Here is a 24,380-nt window from a genome sequence, read left to right as displayed (position 1 = left end):
CTGGATCTCAGTCTACACTCTCGACACTCAATATGTTCCACTGAAAGATTTCAGACCTTCTACCAAGGCTTTTTTTCCCCTCCTTTTTTTTCTTTTTCCTTCTGAGAAATAAAGTATAGAGGAATTTTTAGGATTAGAATAATCCACTTGTACAATAATTCAAAAAGGAAAAAAAAATTCCATTGCAGTACATCTATTTTTTCAACAAGTATTGTGACTCTGGCCACATTATCACTAATCTATGAGTTATGTTTCCATAACCAGCAGGCTGTTTTGCCACCTTTCCTAATGGATGAGCTGTAACAAAGGCTTTACACTATGAAACACTTAAAATCAAAAGGCATGTACAGCTTCCAACCAAGGTTTGGCTGGTTTTGTTCAGATTAACTTTGAGATCATTGTCTTTAATAAGAAAGTTCACTTTCCAGTGAGATTAATTTCTTATCTTTCTAAAATGACATGTTCAGTCTAAGAATGTCACTTCACAATTGCCACAGAACATTGTAGGTTCAAAACTCAGACCATGGTCTACACTGAGCCATGGCTGGATTGGAAAAATAAGAAGGGAAAACTTAGTCTGCTTCCTTTGTTGCATTTCCTCATTGTTATGATAGGCTAAATTACATCTTGATTGCTTGCTCCTTGTCCTCATAATTCCTGCAGTCTTGATTGTACAAGGCCCCAGAGTGATAAATATATAAAAAATCAACTGTCAGACTTAATATTTTTAATTTTTTCCTGAAAAATTACTTTTGATACTCCTGTTCAGGTCCCTCCTGCACAGTGTAGATATCTATTGAGTTCCTATGTCACATCTTTAACATCAGTAGTCATTTCAAAACAGATAACAAATGCTGCTTTTGTATGGGTCAGGGCAGCAGTTCTAGTGCTGTGACCTGGTTCTTATTTGGGTAACTGCATTCTGTTCTGTTTGAAAGCTTTTTAATATTCTGGTGAAATGGAACATTCTTTATATCCTTTCAAAACCACTGCTAATGCTTTGGAACATTTACTGGCTGAGGCTTAAACCAGAGACAGAAACCTTTTCTGGGGAGAGAAATCCTGCATTAGTAACAAAGAGCACAATGGATATATCAGTCTACAAGAGGCATCTAAACATGTCAGGGTCATTTTCTGGTTTAAGATGGAATTTGCATTTATGATTTGCTTACTCAAAAACTGCTTTTACTTTGATTTCATAATGATGCCTAAAACACAGAGCTGTGGCTCCAACTCAGATTTACTTTAGGATCAGACATGGTGGGGTTTTTTTGGTCATATTAATTTTCCCTATTTCTTTGTAAAAGGATGAATATAACAAAACACATGAAGCCCAGAGGCAAAAACCAAAGGAAAAGATGCCATGTACTGATTTTAAAAATATATCAATAAAAGAATAGATACAAAGTCAAATAAGGAAAGCTTGAGTTATAGTTTTAACCTTAAATGGTCCCTTAAATGGTGTTTTGCTAGTAGATTTTGAAAATCCATTTTGTTTATATCACTCATATTTTCTGTCCTTGGGCCAAAGAGGAAAGTTTTCTCTTAGCACTCAGAGGAATGTTACAGTTTGGACATCATTGGGTAGGGTCAGGATATTAAGAATATTCTTTAAATCCATGGTAATAATCTGGGGGACTTTAATACATGAATGTAATTTACATTAAAATGTATATAAACATTTATAATATATGTGTTTGTATAATATATGATTTATAAAACTAAATAAAATTCAAGAACATTTCAATATTTAAATAATTTATTTTCCTCCACTTTTTTGGCTGGTGACTTTCAGTAGCTCAAAACAAGTGTCCTATTCATTTGTTGATTGTATTCTATTAAAAACTGAACTTACACACTATTTCAGACCATATTTCTATCTAATCTCTCTGTTCAGATTTTTAGGCTGTTAGCAGATTTGTGGCAGTCTACCTGTCAGAAATATTGCAAAAGTCTTGAGGTTCTGGTTTAACATAGGTTTTGCTGGGAATAAGTCATGCAAAAGAACAGGATGAACAGCATTATGATAAAACAAGGCCAGCCAGGCTTCTGTCCCTGCAGCAGAAACTCCCACGAGTACCCAAAATGTAACCACGGCATGGTGTCACCACCATGTCTTCTCCTTCCTATCCATTACCTCCTTCATCCCTCCTGCCATCAGCTGTCACCACTCTGATAACCTTGTTCCTACCTCACTTATCTATTTTTCCATGAGCAGTGATAGTATTTTTTTTTAATTTCATGGCAAGGAGAGCTCCACAGTTAGCAGCACAGTATGCAATATTTTTGGTTTCTGATTTCCCGGTGTGTGCACTGGCCCCCCAAAGTGAAAATGTAGCTTTCATTTTTCAGCCTAAGGATAGCAGACGTCAAGAGAAACACACCCTAAAATATCCCTGTAAGATGTGTTATGGCCAGAATTTTTAGGGCAGTTTATTTTGAGATTAATTTTAGAGGAGAATGATTAACAGCTGTAGCAGGCCTCTGTCTTCTAGGGTTATTTTAAGTGAACATCTCCCTGACATGTATCTCTGTTTCTAGAACAAACTGCACAATGATCTTAACATTTGTCTTTTGTTTAGATGCCTTTACCTTAATATAATTTTCTTTGAGAGGTTTTAAAGACACCTTTTTTTCTGTTCAATACTTAACATAGAACTGGGACCTCTGGTCAGTGACAGACGCCTCTAAGGATGATTACAGCACCAGCAATTACCAGTAAGAACTAACAAGATTATCTGACAAAGAAATATTTTAACCAGAGCTTGTCAAAATCAGCATGAGAAAGTCTGTGCCCTTCTATGACATGAATAAATTTGCTTCTTTGGAGTTAGCACAAAGCACAGGGAACCATGTCTCTACATATTTCCATGTCTAGTTAAGGGATGCATCTGCAAATTGTCATTTCAGGTGAACATGAAAATAGCTTGTGTAACTTGAAAGTTTTACTCTGCGGCAAATCAGCGCAGGATTTATTCCAGTTTAGTTTAGAAAGCCTTCACAACTTATAGAAGATCCCATTTAATTAAAGTGGTGACATTTTTCATATTCCAGACAAGTTTCACTATTGATTGAATTTATAAATGGCATGTAGTAATGTTAAATTTCAACAATGAAATTTAATTTTGTTTGATTCATTTAAGAAATGGAGCAATCATGAACCTGCAGGGGTATATCTTCCCTCCACTTCCTGCTCTTTAACATTTCACATCCAAATCAGTGCTTAGCAGGCTTATGGCTTAAACCCAGCTCTTTTTATTCAATAATGAGTAATAAAATAAAATCTGATGATATGTAAGTACAATGTTTGCCTGACAAATCTCCAGTTGTGAGTTCATTGACAGTACTTTTCATCTCTCAATTCAGAATCATGCTTCCTTTCCCAAGAACGGGGAACAAGTTATCCAGATGTGAAGTACTGGTTTTGTCTGATACTGACAGTAGTTTACTCTTTAGACAAGTATCCAGACCCAAAAAATGTGACAGTCCTCTAGGCTGCCTAGGAAACAATGACCTTACATTTATTACCCTCCAGTAACACACTTTAAGGGAACTTTTGAACTGGGAGAATTAAAGAATATTTGTCCCTTGACAGTTTTTAAGCCAGTTCCTCCTCTGGATCTCATTTAGCTGTGCTGATTGATAGCATTTGTGTACTTGATGCTAAATTCAGAGTCTAATATTCCAGTTCTTTAATGTCTGTCTAATTCACAAACTTGGCAATATTTTGAGTAGATTTTACTTTTATGCAGTTTCTGGGTAGAACTGAACATTTCAAAAGGTGAAGGTCTTCTGCCTCAGTCTTTGCTTAATTTTAACATCACAGGGCACCTTCCTTTGCATTTTAGCATTTCTCCCCAGAATTGCCAAACACATGGACACACAGATAATCCTCATACATTGCATCCATTCTTCACCCCACAGTTACATTTTTCACAGAATAACAGAATGAGTTAAGTTGAAAGGGACCACATTGGGTCATCTGATCCAACCTCTTTGCTCAAGCAGTGCCATCCTTAAGCACGTGGCACAGGACTGTGTCCAGATGATTATTGATTATCTCCAGTGAGGGAGACTCTACAACCTCTCTGGTCAAACTCTTTGAGGGCTCAGTCACCTGCAGAGTACAGAAGTTCTTCCCCTTGTTCATGTGGAACTTCTGTTCATCAGCTTCTGCCTATTGCCTCTTGTCCTATTGCTTGGTACCACTGAGAAGAGCCTGGTCCATCTTCTTGGCACCCTCCCTCCAGATTCTTGTATACATTGGTGAGGCCCCTTCTCAAGTGTCTCTTCTTGAGCCAGAACAGGCCCAGCTCCCTCTGTTTGTCCTTGGAATGGACATGATTTAGATCCCTCATCATTTTTTCACTGTCTGCTAGAGCTGCTCCAGGAGCTCCATGTACTGAGGGGCCCAGCCCTGGACACAGCACCCCAGATGTGCCTCACCAGGGCTGAGTAGAGGGGCAGGATCACTTCCCTTGACCTGCAGAACTGCTCCTCCTGATGCACTCCAGAATCTCACTGGCCTTCTCAGCCACAAGGACACTGCTGACTCATGGACAGCTTGTTGTCCACCAGGCCCCCCAGGTCCCTCTCTGCAGAGCTGCTCTCCAGCAGGTCAGGTCCAGCCTGTGCTGGTGCTGGAGGTTATTCTCTCCAGGTTCAGAACCCCACATTTTTCCTTTGTTCTCTGCGAATTATGGAAAAATACTATGTTGCCACACCTTGCCTTTAACAAGTGGTTATGAAAAACTGGTAATTCAGAGCAGGTTGTGAGTATTTCAAGGCTGAAGGGTCAGCTTTGAAAATTCATGGAACAACTAAGTTCCTGGTGGCTAATTAGACTGTAAGCAGAACCAGGAAGAAAAGCTGGGGAATATAATAATTTGATGGAAGATTAATCCTTGTTGAGATACCTTGAATTTACATAGGAAGGATGTCTCTTATGAAATAAAGTTGGCAGCAAAGGCTGTATCAAAATAAAAGAAAATTATTCCTACTTCCACTTGTAGTGTGACTCAACTTCAAGATTGCTTCTATTTCAATCAGCTTTTGAACTCTTAAGAAAGTGCCGTAGTTATGTTCAACCGTCTTTTATCCCTGTATTAAAAAGCATTTTCACATAAATTTGAATCACCAAACTGACTTGTGTATTTCCTAAGGCCCTACCCAATTGTTGCCTTCTTTTCTATGATTACTTAGGATGCACAATTCAATCAGGATATTGGTTCTAATACTTCTGAAGATCTTCTGACTACTTCTCTCTAAATTTTAGAGATGTTAACATCTGTTTAGTATCACTGGTTGCAACTTCCTGCTCTCCAGCCAGCAAACAAGACTTGCTGCAACATCACAAACATTATACTGCTGGGAAGGGAGTAGTACAATGTCATCTTGTTCCACCCAGAAGCACTGGGTTCAATCATCGTTATACAGCCACTTAATATATTTATATAAAATATGTATTTCATATATAAAGATAATTGAATATCATACTTTACATAAAGCAATGTTTATTTCTTTTTCCTGAGGCTACACTGGAACAAAACCACTTTGAGGAAGATGGTGGGTTTGGGGAAAAGTTCGCCAGCTAGACCTTGAGGGAAGCATAGCATGTGCACTTTGACACCTCAAGGTGATGCATTCATCAACAAAATATTTGAGAAAGTTTTTTGAGGATGTCATCCAGCAAGCAAGGACATAAAAGCAGAAAGCGTCTTTTTCTCTTTTTCTCTTTTTTTCTTTTTCCCCACTCCTCATGTTCCCACTTATTTTCTCAGCTACAAGTTTATTATATTCTGCATTTCAGTGAGCATTAGCCAAAACATAAACAAACAAAGAACAATAAGTAAAATATACAACTCCTGCAGCAGAAAGAGCTACCACTTTCATGACTGTAACTCAATACCCATCTGTTTCCTCCCTTTAAACAATTCATAAAGATAAAGGTGTCTCACAGTCCACTGCATCTTCCATATTGCTATTATCCCTGTGGGAACTTTGGCACCTGAGAGCAAAAAATTATGTAACATGCACTGTGATTAGCTTCCTTTCCCTCACCTCCTTTTACAGCTCTATTGCTTACCTTCTTTGCCACATACCTCGCTGTTTGCCAATGCCTTTTGCACTTACAATATGTTTTAGTACACCCTTGCATTTAGTAAACCAATAGTTTTGATAGGTTTTAGTAAATCTGATGGTTTAGCTTAAGCTAACAAAACACCTGATAACAGACCACAGAGATTAATTACACTGTGACATGCCCTTGCTTAGAGGCAATGAAAGTATGCTTTCAGTGCAGTTTCTGAAACTATGATTTTAAACAGTACACATTGATGGCAGGGCACATTGATACTGCATTTTAAGGATTTAGGACTCCATTCATACCTCTTCATTTAGGCATTGACGCTGCACTGCCAAAAATCATGGCTCTTTGAGTGCTTCAGATCAAAGAAGTCCTTTATGTCTTTAATAAGACACAAAGTGTCTGAAGAGCTCCAGAAAAATGGTACCTACAGACATCTATGACTCTTACCTGACTATGGAAGCCTAATCAGCAGGTTCAGATGGGAACAGTTACCATCAAATCATATTCCTGATGCTGAGTGCTTCCATGACTTAGCTGCTACTCCAAAATCATGATCTCTGATGCTGGCACCCTAATGTAAGTGAAATTCAGCCTGCTAACTGGGGGTCTAAATTTTTACAGAATAGGGATGAAGCCATGGAAAGAAACGTCTCCAAAAATTGTAACATAAGAATGTGCTGTTATTCACATGACAGTATTATGCTTTTATTGTCTACACTACATGCTGAAATGTGGGGTTTTCATACAGTTATGGAGGTCTATATTTTTAAAATAAAAATGTTACTTCTGTGATAGAAGCAAAAGCCTCTATGTCTCTCCTTATGCAAGCTGCTTTTCAGTTTTGGCCATGAGCTCATAAGCTGCTTGAAGCAGTCTTTCCTCCTCTCTGTTTATAAGGAGTGAATCACATTTTTTGTTGTATTACATCCTGAACAGTGATAGTACAAAATTGTGAACCACTGATTAACTGAAGAAAAGGAAACCTGTATTTTTAACTTCTAAGGTCTGTTCTCCAACAGGCTGTGCAGAACAATGTTGTAAGAAAGGTCTGGATGGGCTAAGACACTAACTTAGTGTAATTAATCTGTCATTTTCCAGATCCAAACACGAGCTCACTCACTGTTTATATGGAGCAATCTTGACATACAAATGGAACACTTTAGTGTAAGAAAAGGAAATTCGATCTTTTTGACCTTCAGCCCATACTTCAAGATATTTTAAAGAAAAAGTATGTGATTTTGATATTTGTACTGTTTGAGGATGCTGTGTATTTGTCTAGTTTCTCAAACAACACTGTCTTTTTGTTAAAGCCAAAACCATCAGAAATATTTCAAAGGGTCTGTCAAAAAATTTTGCTGTTTAAAAGTGTACAGTTGAATGGCTTAATGGTCAGACACAGGAACTACTTAAAAAAATTAAGTACAAATCTAGAGCATTAGAATGGGAGTTATCAGTAAAATTCTATTGCTATTCTTGTTGACATTTCATACAAGAATCATGCTGAAAAGCAACACAGATGAGAAATTTTGTTCAGTGCAGCTTTTATTCATCCACACTTCTTGAACTGAGCAAGAAAATAGATACAACTTATTCGAGCTCTCAGATATATTTTCACATTCTCACAGAATTTTTAAAAATGCAAGAGTATCAATCAAACTCTCTTGTGCTTTACTTATGGATTCAAAATAGGTCTGTACATAAATACTTTCATACAGTTTGCTCTTCGAAAACTTTGTATTCAGTAAAATATTTCTGAATATAAAAAAATGTCACTTTTAGGTCTGAATTGAAAAGATCAGTTTCACTTTTAAGGGCAAATTAAAACTAGTCATAGATACGCCATATGTTTTTCTTTAATGTTGATTGACATACCAACAAAGTGAATAAATGAAAATTAAGAAATGACAACAGTAGAGTGCTAAAAAAATTGAGGACATACTTTGAAATGTTCTTATTGAAAAACCTGTGGTACCATAGCAATATCAGGGAAAGCTTCCAAATGATGTGAGAAAATCTAAGAGCAAAAGAAATGAATCACAGAACACCTTAGGTTGGAAGGGACCTTAAAGACCATCTAATTCCAAATCCTCTCTCAGGGGCAGGGACACCTTTCACTAGATCACATTGATCAATGCCCCACTATTAACCTTGAACACTTCCAGATATGGACACAAGGGTTATGGACAGAATAATGCAAAGAAAATAGCAAAAGTTTCCAGTGAAAGTTCATAGAAATCATGTGAAGCCAATATAAATTAAAGTCCATTCGCTTAAGTCCAATGAATTTCTTAAGAATATAGAACTCCAAATATTTTCCTTAAGCAATGAAAACTCAGCACAATGCTGTTACCATTAAAGATTTGAGTACATTTGTCAGGTCATAAAAATGAAATTAGGAAGCACAGCAGAAAACACGGACATTATTTAAATGCTAACATTTAGAAAAAAAGTGCAAGTAGTAAATATGTAGGTGTTTACAGTCTCATAGCCTTGTTGGCGTAGAATTTTAATGGCTAAGTCACGAGCAGCAGTGAGTGGAAACTGCTCAGTGCTGCTTTCCTTTCAGGACCCTCTATTCAGGCCATCTGTGGCTCTTTACCTCTCTTAGTCCAGAAGCAGTAGGAAGGGGGGAAGTCACTGTAAGGAAACATGTCTTTGGAGCACACTTGTAAAGATGTAAAAATGCAGGCCATGAATGCTGTGTGCATATGGGGAAGTGGAAATGAGAAAGCAAGGCAGTGGGAATAAAAAGGCATGACAACCACCTGACTAAGCATGCAACATCAGGGGAAAACCAAAACAAGTACAGAGATGAACAGTACTGGAGATGAACTTCTCTCTCCTCTGAGAAAAGGCAGGTTTGGGAGAAATTTTGTAGCATGTAGAACAGAAACACATTAGTCATTGAAGCACTTCACATTATTTTAATGTCATGTCATTACCAAACTGGATAGCGCCTCTTAAATAATTCTTTTAACACTGGTTCCTCTGATAGATTTTGTGAAAACATCTTCAACTCCTGGTACTTGCTGGCCAAGCAGTTCTTTCCCATGCAACATCAAGAGAGTGAAACACTGCTGTTCAAGAAATATTCCTGTACTCAACAAGTGTACTTGAAAGTGCATCATTCTGTTGAGCCTCCTAAATGAGGTGCCCACAATAGCATCTGAGTTTTAAAATGCCACTAATTATCATATTGCCACAATTCTTTTGAATATCAAAAAAATAAAGATTTTCTCCTGTTTATTCTTAAAGGAATAAAAAAGCAGCATCCCAAAGCAGTCTATAAGCCAGTAGTGTTTTGACAAGAATAATGTAGAAAGTACACATCACATTGAATAATGTTTGCATGAAGCTGCTGCTTCTATAAACTTGCCTTATATGATTTAATAAAACTAAAATATTTTCCAACAGTTATGTTTATCTCCCTGAGAAGCTGTCCTTTTTGGTTGGAAGATGTTTGGAAAGTAAAAGAACATAAGCAACTATTTTGTGGTGATCACAGGTTTTTGGGTTTTTTTTTAAAGAAAGCTGTTCCCCTTCAAAAAAGCATGTTACACCTACAGGGTATAACCAAGGATTTAGCAGCACACTTTATTTATCCACAAACATACTGATTCTGCTTAAAGTCAGGAGGACTATTCCTGCACCAATTTATTCTCTGTATCTTTCAGCTCAAATTTCTTTCTTCAGATTTCTATATAATGAAAAGTATACTAAAGGTTGCATTGGTTTTTTGGGGATTTTTCCCCCCACATTAGTAGCTGTCTTATTGAGTCGAGTGGGTTCTGCCACAAAGCCAGCCTTTTTTCAAAAATGCCAGCAATTAGCTGGTGACAGCTTCTTGGTGAGAACTAACCTGGGCTGAATTGCAACCTGCTACATGCAGGCTGGCCAGCCAGTCCATTTAAAATGTCCTCTCATTTCCCTGATGAAGAAATAAAAATTTAGAAGCAATGACTGCCCCACTTTCCAAATCTTTTGCCGCAAAGACGTTGTGATTCTTGGTGTAAAGGATGCTTTGACGTCCTGTAATGGCACATAAAGAACTTTACAATGCTTTGGTTTTCTTGCTGCTGGAAAACGCATCTTGTATCAGGAGGGGTTTTGGAACAGAGCTTAATCACGAAAAACTACACTGAACGTCTGAAGGGGACAGCGAAAAAAAGGCAAAAGGGAGCCGTCGCTGCAAATACGTAAAGCTTGTCTTTTTGCTAACCAGAGGCTTGTGCCCTCTGCTCAGGGCAGAGCCGCACTTCTCGGGATGGTGCAGCGAGAGGACCGAGCAGCGGCACAAGACGTGCGGGAAAAGTAATGAGAAGACAGGGAGATAGTCAGGAGAAGCCAAAAAGCGCTGACCTAAGGCACGGGGCGCCGGATGCGATGGGAAAGGGATGCGGAGCGGAGGAGGAGCCGATGGCAGCGCCGCTGGAGGAGCAGCGGTTCCCAGGGGCGGCGCGGAGCGCTGGGACCGGGAGGCGGCTGCCCGCGCCCCGCCGCGCAGACCCTCGGTAAGGGACGGGGCTGGAGGCGATGGGGGGCGGGGAGGGAGGGGCGGGCGAGGGGCGTGGAGCCGGCGGCCAGCCCGCCCGGGCGGTGGGAAACACGCGGGGGACGAGTCAGCCTGTCCGCCGCCGCCGGAGCCTGGCAGGCACCCTCCTTTCCTGCGCGCCTCCCGCACACGCTCCCATCGTTTCCCCTCTCCAGGCTGCACCGCTCCCGGCTCCGAGTCAGCCCCGTCCCGGCGGCGGGGGCCGGGGCAGAGCCGTCCCCCCGAGAGCAGCGCCATGTGAGCGGGAGCCGCGCCACCGCCGCACAGGGCACGGCACGTCCAGGATGTAAGGAGACGCCCGCGGCTCGCACCCCGCCGCTGCCCGGCTGCCCGCGCTCTGTCGCTGCCGGACACTCGCCGGCGTCCATCGCTGCGGCGGGCCAGCATGACCGAGGTGAAAGCCAAGGAGCCCAGAGCGCCTCCGCCCGCCACAGACGGGGCGGTCCTGCTGCAGGGTCAGCCTGGCCGTGATCCCTTCCGCGAGGAAGCGGAGTCCGTCGACATCTCCCTGGACGGACTGCTTTACCCCAAGAGCAGCGACGAGGAGGAGGACGAAGAGGAGGAGGAGGAGGAAGGGGAGGAGGAGGAGGAAGAGGCGCAGCAGCAGCAGCATCTGGGGCGGGAAGACGGCCGGGACTCCCTCTGCTACCAGCCAGGGAGCGGCTCCCTCTCGGTCAAGGACTCCCTGGACACCGTCCTGGACACCTTCCTGGCGCCTGCGGCTCATGCCAGCTCCACCGTGGCCGCGGCGCCCTGGTCCTTCTTCGAGGCGGAGGAGGCGCCCGACGGCGCGATGAGCGGCGGCGCCTCGCAGAAGACGGCCGAAGCCGCCCCGGGGGCGCCGGGCCCCTCGCAGCCCCCGCCGCGGCCCGCCGCGCTCTGGCCGCCCGGCGACGCCCTGGTTCCCGCCGCTAAGCCGCGGCCGGCGGGGCCGGGCTCCGGCGCGGAGTGTCCCGCCGCGGAGCCCAAGGGCGACGTTCCCGGTGTCGGGGCGCTGCCCGGCGGGTCCCGGGCGGGGGACCCGGGGCAGGAATACCTGCAGGTGCCGCTGCTGCCGCTCAACTCGGCCTTCCTGGCGTCGCGCACGCGGCAGCTGCTGGACGGGGCGGAGTACGAGGGCGGCGCGGTGCCGCGCTGCTCGCCCCCCGCCCCGGAGCTGCCGGCCTACAGCTTCCCGCCGCCCGACGCCAAGGACGGGCCCTTCGCCTACGGCGACGTCCAGCCCGTCATGAAGATCAAGGAGGAGGGTCTCGGCCTCGCCGCCCGCTACCCGGGCGGCAGGGCCACCCCCGCGGCGGGCTGCCACGACTACCCGCAGGCTCCGCGGGCCGGGCAGGAGCCCTCGCTGGAGTGCGTCCTCTACAAGGCGGAGCCCACCCTGCTGGCCGGCGCCTACGGGCCCGCGGCGCCGCCCGACAGCCTGCCCTCCACCTCGGCCGCGCCGCCGGGGCTCTACCCGGCCCTGGGGCTGAACGGGCACCAGCCGCTGGCATTCCCGGCCGCCGTGCTCAAGGAGGGCCTGCCCCAGCTCTGCCCGCCCTACCTCGGCTACGCGCGGTAAGGCGGCGGGGCGCTCGCTGAGGGACGGGACCGGGGGGTCGCGCTGCGCGGCGGGAGAGCTCCGCGCCTCCTCCTCCTCATCCTCATCCTTCTCCGGAGGGGCGGGCGGGCGTGCCGGGCGATGGGCGCCTCGGGGGGATGTTAAGGGGATGCTGAGGGAAGGACAAAGTTTCTCTCGGCCAGGGCCCTCTTGGGCTTTTAGGTAGTGGCCGCAGCCCCGTTGGCATTCCCCGCGCTGCCTGAGCACGCCGCCGTGTCCCGGCTCCGCAGCTGGCAATCGCGGCTGTGGGCACGGTACGCCCCAGGGATGTTGGCTTGTTATCGCACCGGGACTTCACGGACTCCCCATGGCCGAGCCACTGCCCGGCCCCGGGACACAGCGGGCAGGTTTCTAGCTTGTCCTCACTTTCAGCGATACCGTGTTCGTCAATACCTAAATATTTTCCAGAATAGTTCCCAATTTGAAAGAGAACCAAAACCAAAACAAACCCAAAGAAACCAAGAAGCTGAAAACAAAAACAACAGCAAAACCAAAAAACCAACCCAAAAAACCCAACACCACAAAAAGCACTTGATTTCACACGAAAAAAAAAAAATGAAACATTTGTATATTGATTTGCTTGAATGAAATGGTGTACTATCGTGCTGAGATCTGTATTATCTACAAATAGATACAACAAAAGGTGCATGCAATGTTGCAGTTTCAGTGGGTATCCTTTCTTTTAGTAAATGCAGTGGTTACCTGGATTAGTCTGCCTTGGAGACAAATATCATTGATATCCCCATCAGACTTAGTTACTGCTGAGAATGCTGCAGCTGAATGGGGGGTGAAAAACTGATTATTAAAGATTTTTTTAGTTGAAATGAAATTTCATGTTTCCCATGTGAAAGAGGCCTTTAAAATTCAATTGACATCTATGTGATTCTGTCTCTGTACAGGAGAAAAAATCATCAGTATGGCTCCACTCACAAGAGTTGTTGATCTGAGGAAGATGAGCATTTTAACAGTGTCCTAGATGGTACCTTTTTTGCTAAATGGTTTAAAATATAACTTTCTGCTTTTTTTTTTGCAATGCTTTCCTGTATTACCATAGTAGAGACAAACCATTAAGCAGAAAGGCAATCATACTTTAGTTTTTTCTGTATCTTGACTACAAATTTTAAAATGAAGTTTTTAGTATAGAACTCCTTAATACAGGTAAGTAGTTAACTGCACAAAGCTAGCTCTTTCATTTCTTTTTAATTCTCTTTCTTCTCAAGGCCAGATACGGAAACCAGCCAAAGTTCTCAGTTCAGTTTCGAATCACTACCCCAGAAGATTTGTCTCATCTGCGGTGATGAGGCTTCAGGTTGCCACTATGGAGTACTTACCTGTGGAAGTTGTAAAGTCTTCTTTAAAAGGGCAATGGAAGGTATTATGAGATGCCATTGTTCCTAATTGTCTGAAATATGTCTTCTAGACACCAGGGCATACTGTTTATTTATTGCTCATTTTTATAAATATTGCCACTGCAGTGAATTTTATTGTTGTTTTATCAACAGTGGATATTGACAAAGTTCTTCCTTAGTTGTTTTTTTTTTCCTAGTATTATTTATTTTACTTTACTCTTTTGCTATTTATTATTTACTGTTTATCAGTTAATCTTTCCAGGTAGGCAGAGTTAAATAAAAATTTTGTGCATTATACAACTTGTTTTAAAAAGTATAAATGGTGTTCAAAGGAAAACATTCTGGGTATGAACTCATGATAGGCAAATAAGAATTGTTTATGGCTGTGTTCTCTTTTTGAAAACACAAAATTTTTCTTGCTTTCAAGTTGCAAAGTTTTGGCTTCCTGGTAGTTATGGAAGTATTTAAAATTTCACTGAGCCTATTCAAGTCATAATAAGAATAAATGTATTTAACTTGTTCCAAATAGTTGTTAAATTGCAAAGTAAAACTGCAAGTTTTATGAAACAGTAGCAATATCTAGGTTTAATTTTTCATTTTGGATTCTTTTACATGCCTTGTCCACTGAGATTTTGAAAACAAATACAAGCACAGAGTGTTTTATATGGTTCAACACATAAAGCAGTAAAACAAATCCTTCCACTTTTTAGGCTTTGTCTCCTGTTTTGATTTTTATCTGATCCTGCTAGAACTAGGATATTCAAATTTCTGTTCCATGTATTTAACAAAACCATTGTTCTAATGGATAGGATTCCTTAAAATAAAACCCTGCATCCTGTATTTTCTTGTTGTGATACGTAGTTTTTCCTGCTTTAAAGAGTTTATCTCTTTCCAAATGAGAAAGGGAATTTTGGAAAAGTAAAAGCTTAGCATAATAATATAATTAGATTTTTTGTTTCACTGTGCTGTTACTTTCTACTTTAAGCATATGCTCATGTTCTTCCTCAACATTAAATATTCTTCCTTAACATTAAGTATTTGCAAAGTGGTCTTGGTGGTCTAAGTGAACTTTTGAGCCAGTGCCACATTTCTCTGATGCATTCAATGGGTTTCATGAGAAAATGACCAGAAATATTTGTGTTAGGCTGCAAAGCTCTTAAGTCACTTGCAGGAATACATTTAAGTTTCACTGCCTCTGCTAGTTGGTCTCCTGGTTTGCCTTTGCATTTTTTTGCTGTGTTTTTCTAAATCAGCCAAATATTTTTTTAAGAAGTCAGGGAGCTGAAGTTTTAATACTAAGTGTAGTGTCATTTATGAGTACTGTACTTTAAAAGAAATGTTTTTTTGCTTTTTACCTATAATGTTGTAATAATTTCTTTGAATTTTATTCTGTCAATTTTAGATTTCTTCTCTTTTCTGATTTAGTACCCAGTTCTGTTGCAGTAGATGAACCTGCTCAAAAACATAATATATTACATTATTGTTCAGCAGAATTATTTTAACAAAACATGTTAAGAAGGAATAACTTGATACAAGGAACATCTTAAAATTGTTTTCACAGACTGTTCAAAGTCTATATTGGCAGAGTCTTACCAGGTTAAGAATATAGAGTTATTTAGAGACAAATGAGAGGTCAATGCAGTTATGTAAACAAAAGTCTTAGGTTTTACATAGCACCTTCATAATTTTAACATTTAAATGAATCCACAGATGGGGAGTCTGTTGAGGAAGGGTGTTTGGGTTTTCTAGAAAGGATTTTCAAAGAATGTTCAAGAATGTGCATCAGAAACCTGACTGTAATCAGAAAAGATACATGTTATTGAGTTTGATGGGGAGCAATGTCAGACAATGAGCAGTGTAGGCACTGGCAAAATGAACAAATACAGTTGTACCTGTTGTTGTGTAGAAAGTGCGAGACTACAGGGGGCTCCTTAGAGATGGACTGATGGACTTCTTATTTTCATTGCAGTATACTATATAATTATCAGCACTAAACCAATCCTATTTATTGACAGATATTTGATTTTCTTTGGACTTTAAATACTTTAAAAAAAATTAATATCAGAAATAATGGTGGGAAATTGCTCCTCTGTGAAAAGACACAAAGTATTTGTATTTTAAATGAAGTAGAAAATAGTGGTTAAAATTCTCACTGGCAATCATATGAATTTGGAACATATTTCATTCATGAAATGTCCCCCTGCCCATAATTTCTCTGAGCATAAATGCATTACTTATTTTTTAAAATTTTTAGTGCTACTACAGACGTGGGATTTTTAATAATAATTCACGAAAATAAAATGTTACATTTTGTGAGTAAAAATTCCTGGTCAAAACTCTACTTTTCATGTAATTTCCACACAGTACTGATCTTTATGAGAAATTAAAGCCTGATTGGAAATAGCTGGATTTTGCTATTTCATGGATTTTCTCTATCTTGAGAGGTTTCTTGGTATGTTATGAGGTTTTGTGCATAGGTAAAAAAGTACTTAATATGGTAGCTTTACATTTGTTGGAAAAAGCTTATTTTCTATTTTAATTATTTATGTAATATGAGACACATTTGCTGTTTCAAATCAAACAGCCTGTTTTTTTTTTTTTTGTAATTTTTTTCACAGAAACTGTTCTATTTATACACCATTTATTTTACCTTCCCTGGTGTGAGGACAATACTTTATTGGTTAAATACATCCATTTGAATAAAATGAACTGCTCTGTTATCCAGAAAACTCTTTTTTTTTTCCATATCAAGTTTTTTTGTGATAAAACCAGATTATTAAAATTATTATGACTTAACAATTATTTAAAACTGTATTTAATAATTACAATTTAGTAACACATTTGAATGTAACTAATACATCCACGTACAACTTAATGAGGGGTCAGAGTTATGTGAGAATCACAAAGATTACTTAGAATGTTTCTTGACACTGAGTTCTCAAATATGTATGCATTTTAGATACTTTCTGTCTTTTGGGTTCCTGGTTCCCCATATGTTCCCCAAAAGGCTGGAGTTAATGTAATAAACATATATTTCTTAAGGCAAAATCTTGAAGCAGGTTAAACAAAGATGCAAGTCCTTTCTTTGGGAACCTGTAGTATAGCAGATATGTAAAAAAGTTAGTACTGCAAGTGAGGAGGAGAAAGGGGACAAAGATACTGGGTTGGTTTTACTTAGGAAACATTTGTCTGCATTTAGAGGTTGTACATTTTCTACTGGACTCCTGCAAATGACTATTAGTCTGTAGATTCACTAAATGTACAAAGAAATGACAAGGCTTTTAAAAATACTTTTAAGATCTCCTTTGAGTACAATGAAAACAAAGAAAATTACAGCTGTTCATACTCAGTAAAGAAATTTGAAGAGACGAAATTAATTCATTGTGCTGATGGGGTAGTGCTGTTCCTGTCAGTGGGATGAGTGTGATGAGGATTTTGGAGATAAAAATAAAAGAAAAAATCAAAAATAATATTCAAAATGCTTTCAAATATGTAGAATTACTGTATTTGTATGATAATTTGCTCTTGATAACCAGGTGTTACTTAACTGCTACCAATATATCTCATTCATGGTAATAAAAAGTAGAGGCAAATATTTCGAACAGGCATTAAGAGAATGAAGATTAAGAGACAAACTTTTACTTTTCGATGACTAAATTTCCAAACAGCCATTTGTGATGTCTTATAAAGATTCCATAATGTGAAATGATACAGGGCAGCTATGATCAAAATGCTTGTGGAATACCACAATGAGATGTTTTTCCCTTGAGAGGAGCCCAGTGTTCAAAATTTTGGGATTCTGGAGCTGTTGCTAACAGAGAGTTTCTTGGTAGCCTGCCTTACTGCCTTCTTGTTGAAAGTGTCTCATAGTAAAATTTCGTTTTACTAATGAAAATTTGGAATTACCTAAATCCTGCAAAAAAATTCAAGTGCTGTTTTTCCTATGATAAAGCCTCTTCTTATTTTTCTTCTCTATTTATATTTGCACTTTGCTTATATTGTTGATATCTGAGGAAAAGTAGTTGCCCAAACCTAGAGTCTGAGATTGACATGAATACATGATATTGCAGCAGATCTGTCAGAAACTGACTCTTGGGTTTGTTTAAATACCTGGGAATGTGTTACAAATTTGATCAAGTGATTGTAGAACATTTGTCTAGTTTTAATATGTGCTTTAAGGTCAGGGTAACTCTGACCTTAAACTCTGTTGCATCAATGGCATCAGGGAACAAGCTCAAGCACATGTAGCAGATAACATTTAACTGACCACGTGTGAACTTTCATTCTATCTGAGATCTGAATTTGGTAAACTGGCAGAAAGTAAGATTTCCATGAGAGTTTTCACTGTCTGTGTATGGAGAGGTTCTGTGGAGTGTCTGATGATGAGCTACACCTACACAGTAAGAAGGTTGATCATGACTTCAACCAAACTTTCTGATAAAGTTTATCTGACCTTCTCAGTGTTATGATAAGCAGTTTTGTGATGGCAGTGTGATTCACTATATTCATAGTGCAACACTGTGCATAAGGAAAAGTGTTTGTCTGAACAGTTATGCTTTTCCATAGCTAAAGAATCTAAAATGCTACAGCATGCCAAGTATTAAAAAAATGCCAACCACTAGTAGAAAATCCTCTTTGAAAAGAGAGAAATAATAGTGTAGACACTCTTTTAGCTGTAAACTTGATGGAGCAGGTGTTAAAAGTTCCTTTTTCTCCCAGCTCTGAAGGGTTTTCTAATTCTTAATCTAACTTTCCAGTCTGGATCTTGGGATCAGAATTTGGTACAACATATACCAGTATCACCTGATGGTGATAAAGTGTTCATGAAGTAGAAAACATGCAAACACACAAAGCATACACATGGCAAGTTGAGAAATCAAAATGGTTTTCACTCAATATAACACATTTGATGTTATTGGAGTATTCATGATGTACAAACTATCAGTGTTTTGATAGATATCTACATTTTAGATAGAATAGAATCAAATTAATCTAAGGTGTTTCAATCAAGAGACAGCAATATCTGGCTGTTTTGCATATTACTTTTTTCTTCCACCTTCATTTCTCATATAGTGGATGACCCTGTCCCACTGGTTAATTTGTAGGACAAGGCAAGGAATTTAAGAGAATATGCATGAAAAAAGTTATCATGACAATGTGTTGTGAGAATTCCACTAAAATAAGAATGATAGGATGACTGAAATGCAAATATGGAGTCTTATCTTGATAGAAGAATATTACAGAGATCAAAAGGAGAGCAACTGATACTTTAGTGCTGCATACCTCTGAAATGGTTGGTGTGTTTATAAAGTAGGTTTTGTGTTCCAATCCCATGTTTTGTATTTCTAAGAAACCAACCCCCTGTTGACAAATATGCTGACACTTCCATCATTTTACATATTTATATCCCTGATGTAGTTAATTACTTAAAAATTATGACCAAGGAACAATTGTGACACAATGCCATAAAAAGAACTGGAAATAATGATTTGTAGATGCTGCCATATTCTCCTGAAAGAGTATTAGCTGTGGGAAGTTTTTACTGTTGTCAGTAAAAAATTTAGATTCCAAACTTTATACATTTCAAGGTGTTGCAGTGGTAAACAGCCTAGGCAAACCAATTGTTTCATATTGAAAATCAATATTAAACAATGTTCTTATTTTTGCAGTTTCATTATAATTTCCATGAATTATGAGTTAATCTTGTTTCATTTTTTTTTCTTGTTAGAAATGATGGAACAGACAGGGAAATGTTAAAAATATTAAAAAACAGGATTGTAGCGTTTGACTCTGTATGGAAGTGAAAAAAAAGAAGATAGCTACATTTAATTGTTCTTTTTTGTAGGTATTTAAAATTTATACTCTCTTTGGAGGTTGCTCTTTCGAGAAGTGATTTTGGAAGGACAAACACATAGTACTGCAGGATTCACAGCAAGAAAGGCAGCAAGATTTTGAGATCAGTATACAAGAGGAGGAAAGAGTCAGTCAATGATGCTATAAACAATTATTTTTATTGCTTTCACTATGAAATATATTATTATGAAGAAAGAAATTCTTCATTATTTCAGTTAGATTCCAGGATGGAATGAATTCACAAGTTCCTCTGCTTTTCACTCTTTGTCCCCTTTGGCCTTAATTCTTTGCTGAGGAGCAGACTTGCATCAATAGCAGGTCTTTCTTTATACCAATACAGGCTGCAGAGTGGAAGTTGAAACACCTATGTAAGAACTGGAAGTGAGAATTTTACTTCAGTGGGCCAAGAGGGAAATCAAATCTTTATCAAAAGATGATGCATGGTAAAGTCTGTGATGGATGTGGGTTTTGGTTAAGTAGTTGGAGTCAGAAGTCTCACTTCAGAGACTTTTTCTATTTTTATAGAAAACACACAGAAATAAAATAATTTATAAATTAAAGCCCCAACAGCATTATCTGAAGTGTGTGGAATCTTGGAGACTAATAGCATGGGATGGCATACAAGGACATGGGGACTGTGTAGTGTAGATTCCTAGTTCTTCACAACTTAAAAAAAACACATGGTGAGAGGTAAATTCAACACACATTTGCTGTTTTGCACTTTGAAACAGTGCAAATAGTGTTATATTTAGATCCAGACTAAATTAAATATATTTTTACTTCCCATTTTACCAAGGATGAGCTAGGCCAGACTGCCTAGCTGTGGAAAACCATGTCTTGTCAGAGCATGTTCAGGGTAAGGATTACCCTGTATTTACTCTGACAAGTCAGGTTTTCCACAAGCTAGGGACTAGCCTGGTCTGTTGTCTTAGCTTCCAGAAGTCAGATTTTTACTCAAAAGCTACATCTGCATCATTGTCTTTTGTTTAGGTGCACAGATGAACTTATTTTCCATTCGTTAAATTTTAAACCCATGTTTTTTGTCAGCTCCCATGATTCCATTGTGGCTGTTGTTTTGTTTTGGTTTGGTTTTTTACTTATTGATTTAATTGGTACTTTTTCAAAAGTTTATAAGACATGAAACATACTTTTAGAAAATTATTGAGCAAAACCTTGAGGTGAGCCTTCAGGAAGCAAAGTTGATGTTTGGCAGTAAAGCAGAGGGAGACATTTGGCAGTAAAATAATTCACAAAGAGATGCAATAGATGTCTGCAAGCTTTAGACAGAAATCTAAAACTAGACTAAGTAAAACACCATGATGTGCTCTGGAAAGGTTGGTGGTTTTATACAAAAGCACTGGCAGTTAATAGAGATACAGGGAGGCAAAGTCACGTTTGGGAGAGAGAAAAAACAAGGTGAGATAGTACTCTTCTTGCAGCTAAGAGGAACTGAGAGTTTGCAAGTGTTTTGCTTCTGTGCAGGGTGGCAGCAGTTCAGCACAGATGCACTTACCCAAATAACTGATTGCTGTGTCTGATACTCCAGGTGCAGATAAAGCTTTATTTTTTCCATATTTTGTACATCTACAAAGTCTCTGCAACTCTTGAATTTACTGGAGTGATTGTAAGTGACGTACAGCATGTCAGCGAGCTAAGTTAAGAGTGCAGTTTGTAAAGACACTGTATGTACTACTTTCACCACTGGATTAAAAACCTCCCAGCATAGCAATAGTCATTACAGGAGTAAAAATTGGGTTTGCCTGCTTACATTAGAACTTGCAGCTTTGCTAACAGTAATGGATCTTGGTGGAAGTTTAAAAAAATACTATTCTACAAGAATCAGGAACATTTAAGTGACAGACAAAATCATCTCTGTGTTTTCTTCATCAAGCTGGTAACAGGCCAATACATTGAGAGTGACCCTCAATGTGCACTTTCAAAAAAAAGTGCAAAGTAAACATGCAGAGGAAACTTAACATTAGGTGAAGTTTTTGAAGGTGTGGCAATAGCCAGAAAGTTCCCAGGTTCATATTTTTGTGGGAAATGCTAATAGAAAGCTTTTCCTTCAAACTTGTGCACTAGTGACTATAATACTGTCTTGTTTTTTTTTCCGGAGTATTTTGTTTGCTTGTTTGTTTTGTTTTTTGTTTTCCTGGTTATAGTGACAGTAGTCATAGACAAGATACTGACTATCAAGCTACCAATTGAATGGTGATTTTATCTTTATGGAGGTTTTGGGTACTTCATTAGTACATGCATTTGGTACAACTGCAATGCTCAAGTATGGAAGACAATTAGTTCAAGTCTAGAAGATCCTGAAGACTGAACTGTTGCAAACACATTTTCAAATACATATTTTATCATTCCAGGAAAACCTTCCAAACATTGTGATCTAACTAAATATGGTCCAGTAATTTTGAAATTAGGCAAATATCTGGCATGTGTTAATTTCTTACACAATCTCTCCTTCAGATGGCTGCTGTCCCTAAAATATTAATGTCAAGCAAGTAACAGTTTCTCAGAACCCAGCTTTGCACAATGGTAGAAGTGATTTCAAATGGGAACATTTACTCAGATTTATCTATTGAGATGAAATCCACACAAATCACTGCAATTAAAAACAAAATTCTTTACTGATGAAACTGAAAACTGCCAAACAATTGAAACTTATATGTATTCCAGATAAGTTTTAGCTCAATCAGAAAGAGTGGAATACACTTTGGGACAGAAGGTGTCAGGGAGAGGTGGAGTAGAGATGAGTGGAATAGAAAACTCACATGAAGGTGTAAGTCAGGTACAGGATATGACTGGTTTCTTAAAAGTCCTGAAAACAAGGAAGATGTTATCAAGCATCAAGAGGTGCCTGAGTTTTTGTCATCATAATCCCCTGAGAGAGTTGGGTTGGCAGTGTTTTGACTTCTAAGCAAATTTTACTGTGCCTAAATTCTAGTAACAGATTTCATTTATGGCCTGGCATACACTGGGCAGAGACACTGTTTAATCCTGTCTAATCTGAAACTTCAGAACATATGAACATGGAACTGTACTTTTAATAACTGCGATTCAATTATGATTTGTTTTGTAAATGTGAAAAATGTTATTCAGCCTTAGAATTATAATAAGCAGGGCATAGTTTATATGGAGTCAGGCTATCTTGTGAAGAATTAACAAATTCCCTAGAAAAGAGGTCCAGAAGAAATCTCTTTTCAGGGGACCAAAGAAAACCCCCAAAACAAGAAAAGCACAAAGAAAACTTTAACTATGCTTAAGCATTCCTTTGTAAATTAGCTGTGCATTAAAGCACTAGAATGCCATGGAGGTGAGATAATACTCATGGATTTTAATTAAACTAATGGAGTTTTAAAATTGTTGTTGCTTATCAAAAGACTGAATGCTTTTTGTAGCTTATAAAGGCAAAGAAATACAAGGGAAAACTGCAAGTAATCCCAAGTAAGTGTTTTGCTTACTGGTCTGCTGCCAATAGCAAGATGGATTTTTATTCATTTGTCTCCTTTTGGTAATGTTTCCTGTAAGGAGGAGTCCAGAATTAGAGTTAATGAGACAAAGTAGATGAGAATTTCTTCTGATTAAAACATTACTGAGCCACAGAGTTACAATCCCCTTCTGTTTGTCCTTTTTGGCTGTGTTGGCTGCACCTGGTCAGCTGGTATTTCAGCAAGTTTATTACAGAACTGCTTGCTCATCAGAGGTATTTGCTTTGCTTAAAAGGCTTTTTTTTTTACACTTCCCCAACTTCTTCATTCTGTTTGCTGCCAGAAACTCCACATCAATCCAAGCAAAATGTACTTCTTTAAAAATAGGATTGATAACTTCACAGAAAAATAAGTTTTAAAGAAGCAATTGGTCTCTCTTTGTGCTTGATTTACTTAAGAAATACTGTCAGTACAATAATTTAAGCAGTTTTGACTGCTAATTATTTTGGAATTTCATAGATGAGGAGTTTTGCCCTTGAACAGACCAAATAAAGCATTATATTCAAATAGTAACATGATTGGTCAAAGGTTAGTATAAAATGAAGGAGTTCTTTAATGATTCAAGTACATGTTTTTGAATCTTCGGCTATTTTTGCAACATTTATACACAGAAATAATTTTTTCATGTTAGAAAACATGTTGTTCACACAGTTTTTCTCTTTCCTGCAGGGCAGCACAACTATTTGTGTGCTGGAAGAAATGACTGCATAGTCGATAAAATCCGTAGGAAGAACTGCCCAGCATGTCGCTTGAGGAAGTGCTGTCAGGCTGGTATGGTCCTGGGAGGTGAGCTGTTTTTCAAGTGGATTTATAAAAATAGGCAGTCAAGTACCCTACCTTCAGTCTGTTGAGGTTAAACAACAGTACTTTTATACTGTGAAAGAAAAACCATATTCAAATATTATTTTTGGAAGAATTACCTAATGCTTTATACTTAGAATTTTTCTTTAGTGAATCTGGAAACCTGGACAAAACACCTTTCTGTACTGTGTATCCTTACATTCATTTTCTTGAAGGAAAAGGAATTATGTTGTAGGTATATTTGTTAATAATTTTGGATCTCTAAGGTAGGTAGTTTGGTATAGGTAAAAAATATGTAGATTGAAATTGACACTAGAATCAGGAATCAGTACTGTGCTCTTCTAATTTGTGTTATACTCTTCATCATTGCTTTGAGTACATGTCAACAGAATTGTATCCTTCTGTTCCATCAGAGAGAGACAGGCAGTGGTTGCACCAATACTGCAGGCTTTGCATATTAGGTGCTGTGAAATCCCATCTTTGTATTAGTTTTTCTGTAACAGATTTGGCTGTTTTTTTTTTTTTTTTTTATGTATCATTAAATGAAATTGAGCACTGTGCTTTTGAAAACCTACAGGGAGAAAACGGTGTATGATTAGGTAGTCACATGGCAAGTTTTGATGTGCTTACAGGCAGGAATGAT

The 24,380-nt window shown here is 39.2% G+C and overlaps 1 protein-coding gene across 3 annotated transcripts in view; it reads left to right on the top strand.

Moving 5' to 3' along the window:
- The first annotated feature begins 10,078 nt into the window (after window positions 1-10,078).
- Window positions 10,079-24,380, top strand: part of PGR (progesterone receptor) — a 37,130-nt gene continuing 22,828 nt past the window's right edge. Inside the window, exons 1-4 of one of the 3 annotated variants that reach the window (XM_074535155.1) lie at window positions 10,464-10,599; window positions 10,796-12,197; window positions 13,461-13,612; window positions 23,606-23,722. In XM_074535155.1, coding sequence (XP_074391256.1) covers window positions 11,026-12,197; window positions 13,461-13,612; window positions 23,606-23,722 — 1,441 coding nt within the window. In that variant the 5' untranslated portion in view covers window positions 10,464-10,599; window positions 10,796-11,025. Of the gene's footprint in view, window positions 10,600-10,638; window positions 12,198-13,460; window positions 13,613-23,605; window positions 23,723-24,380 lie in introns of those variants that run through there. The other 2 variants (XM_074535153.1, XM_074535156.1) reach the window with 2 other exon arrangements.

This window comes from Zonotrichia albicollis, chromosome 2, assembly GCF_047830755.1.
Source record: "Zonotrichia albicollis isolate bZonAlb1 chromosome 2, bZonAlb1.hap1, whole genome shotgun sequence".
Lineage (NCBI taxonomy): Eukaryota > Metazoa > Chordata > Aves > Passeriformes > Passerellidae > Zonotrichia > Zonotrichia albicollis.
The sequence above is the reverse complement of the archived record's forward strand: the minus strand, read 5'-3'. Positions and strand labels throughout refer to the sequence as shown.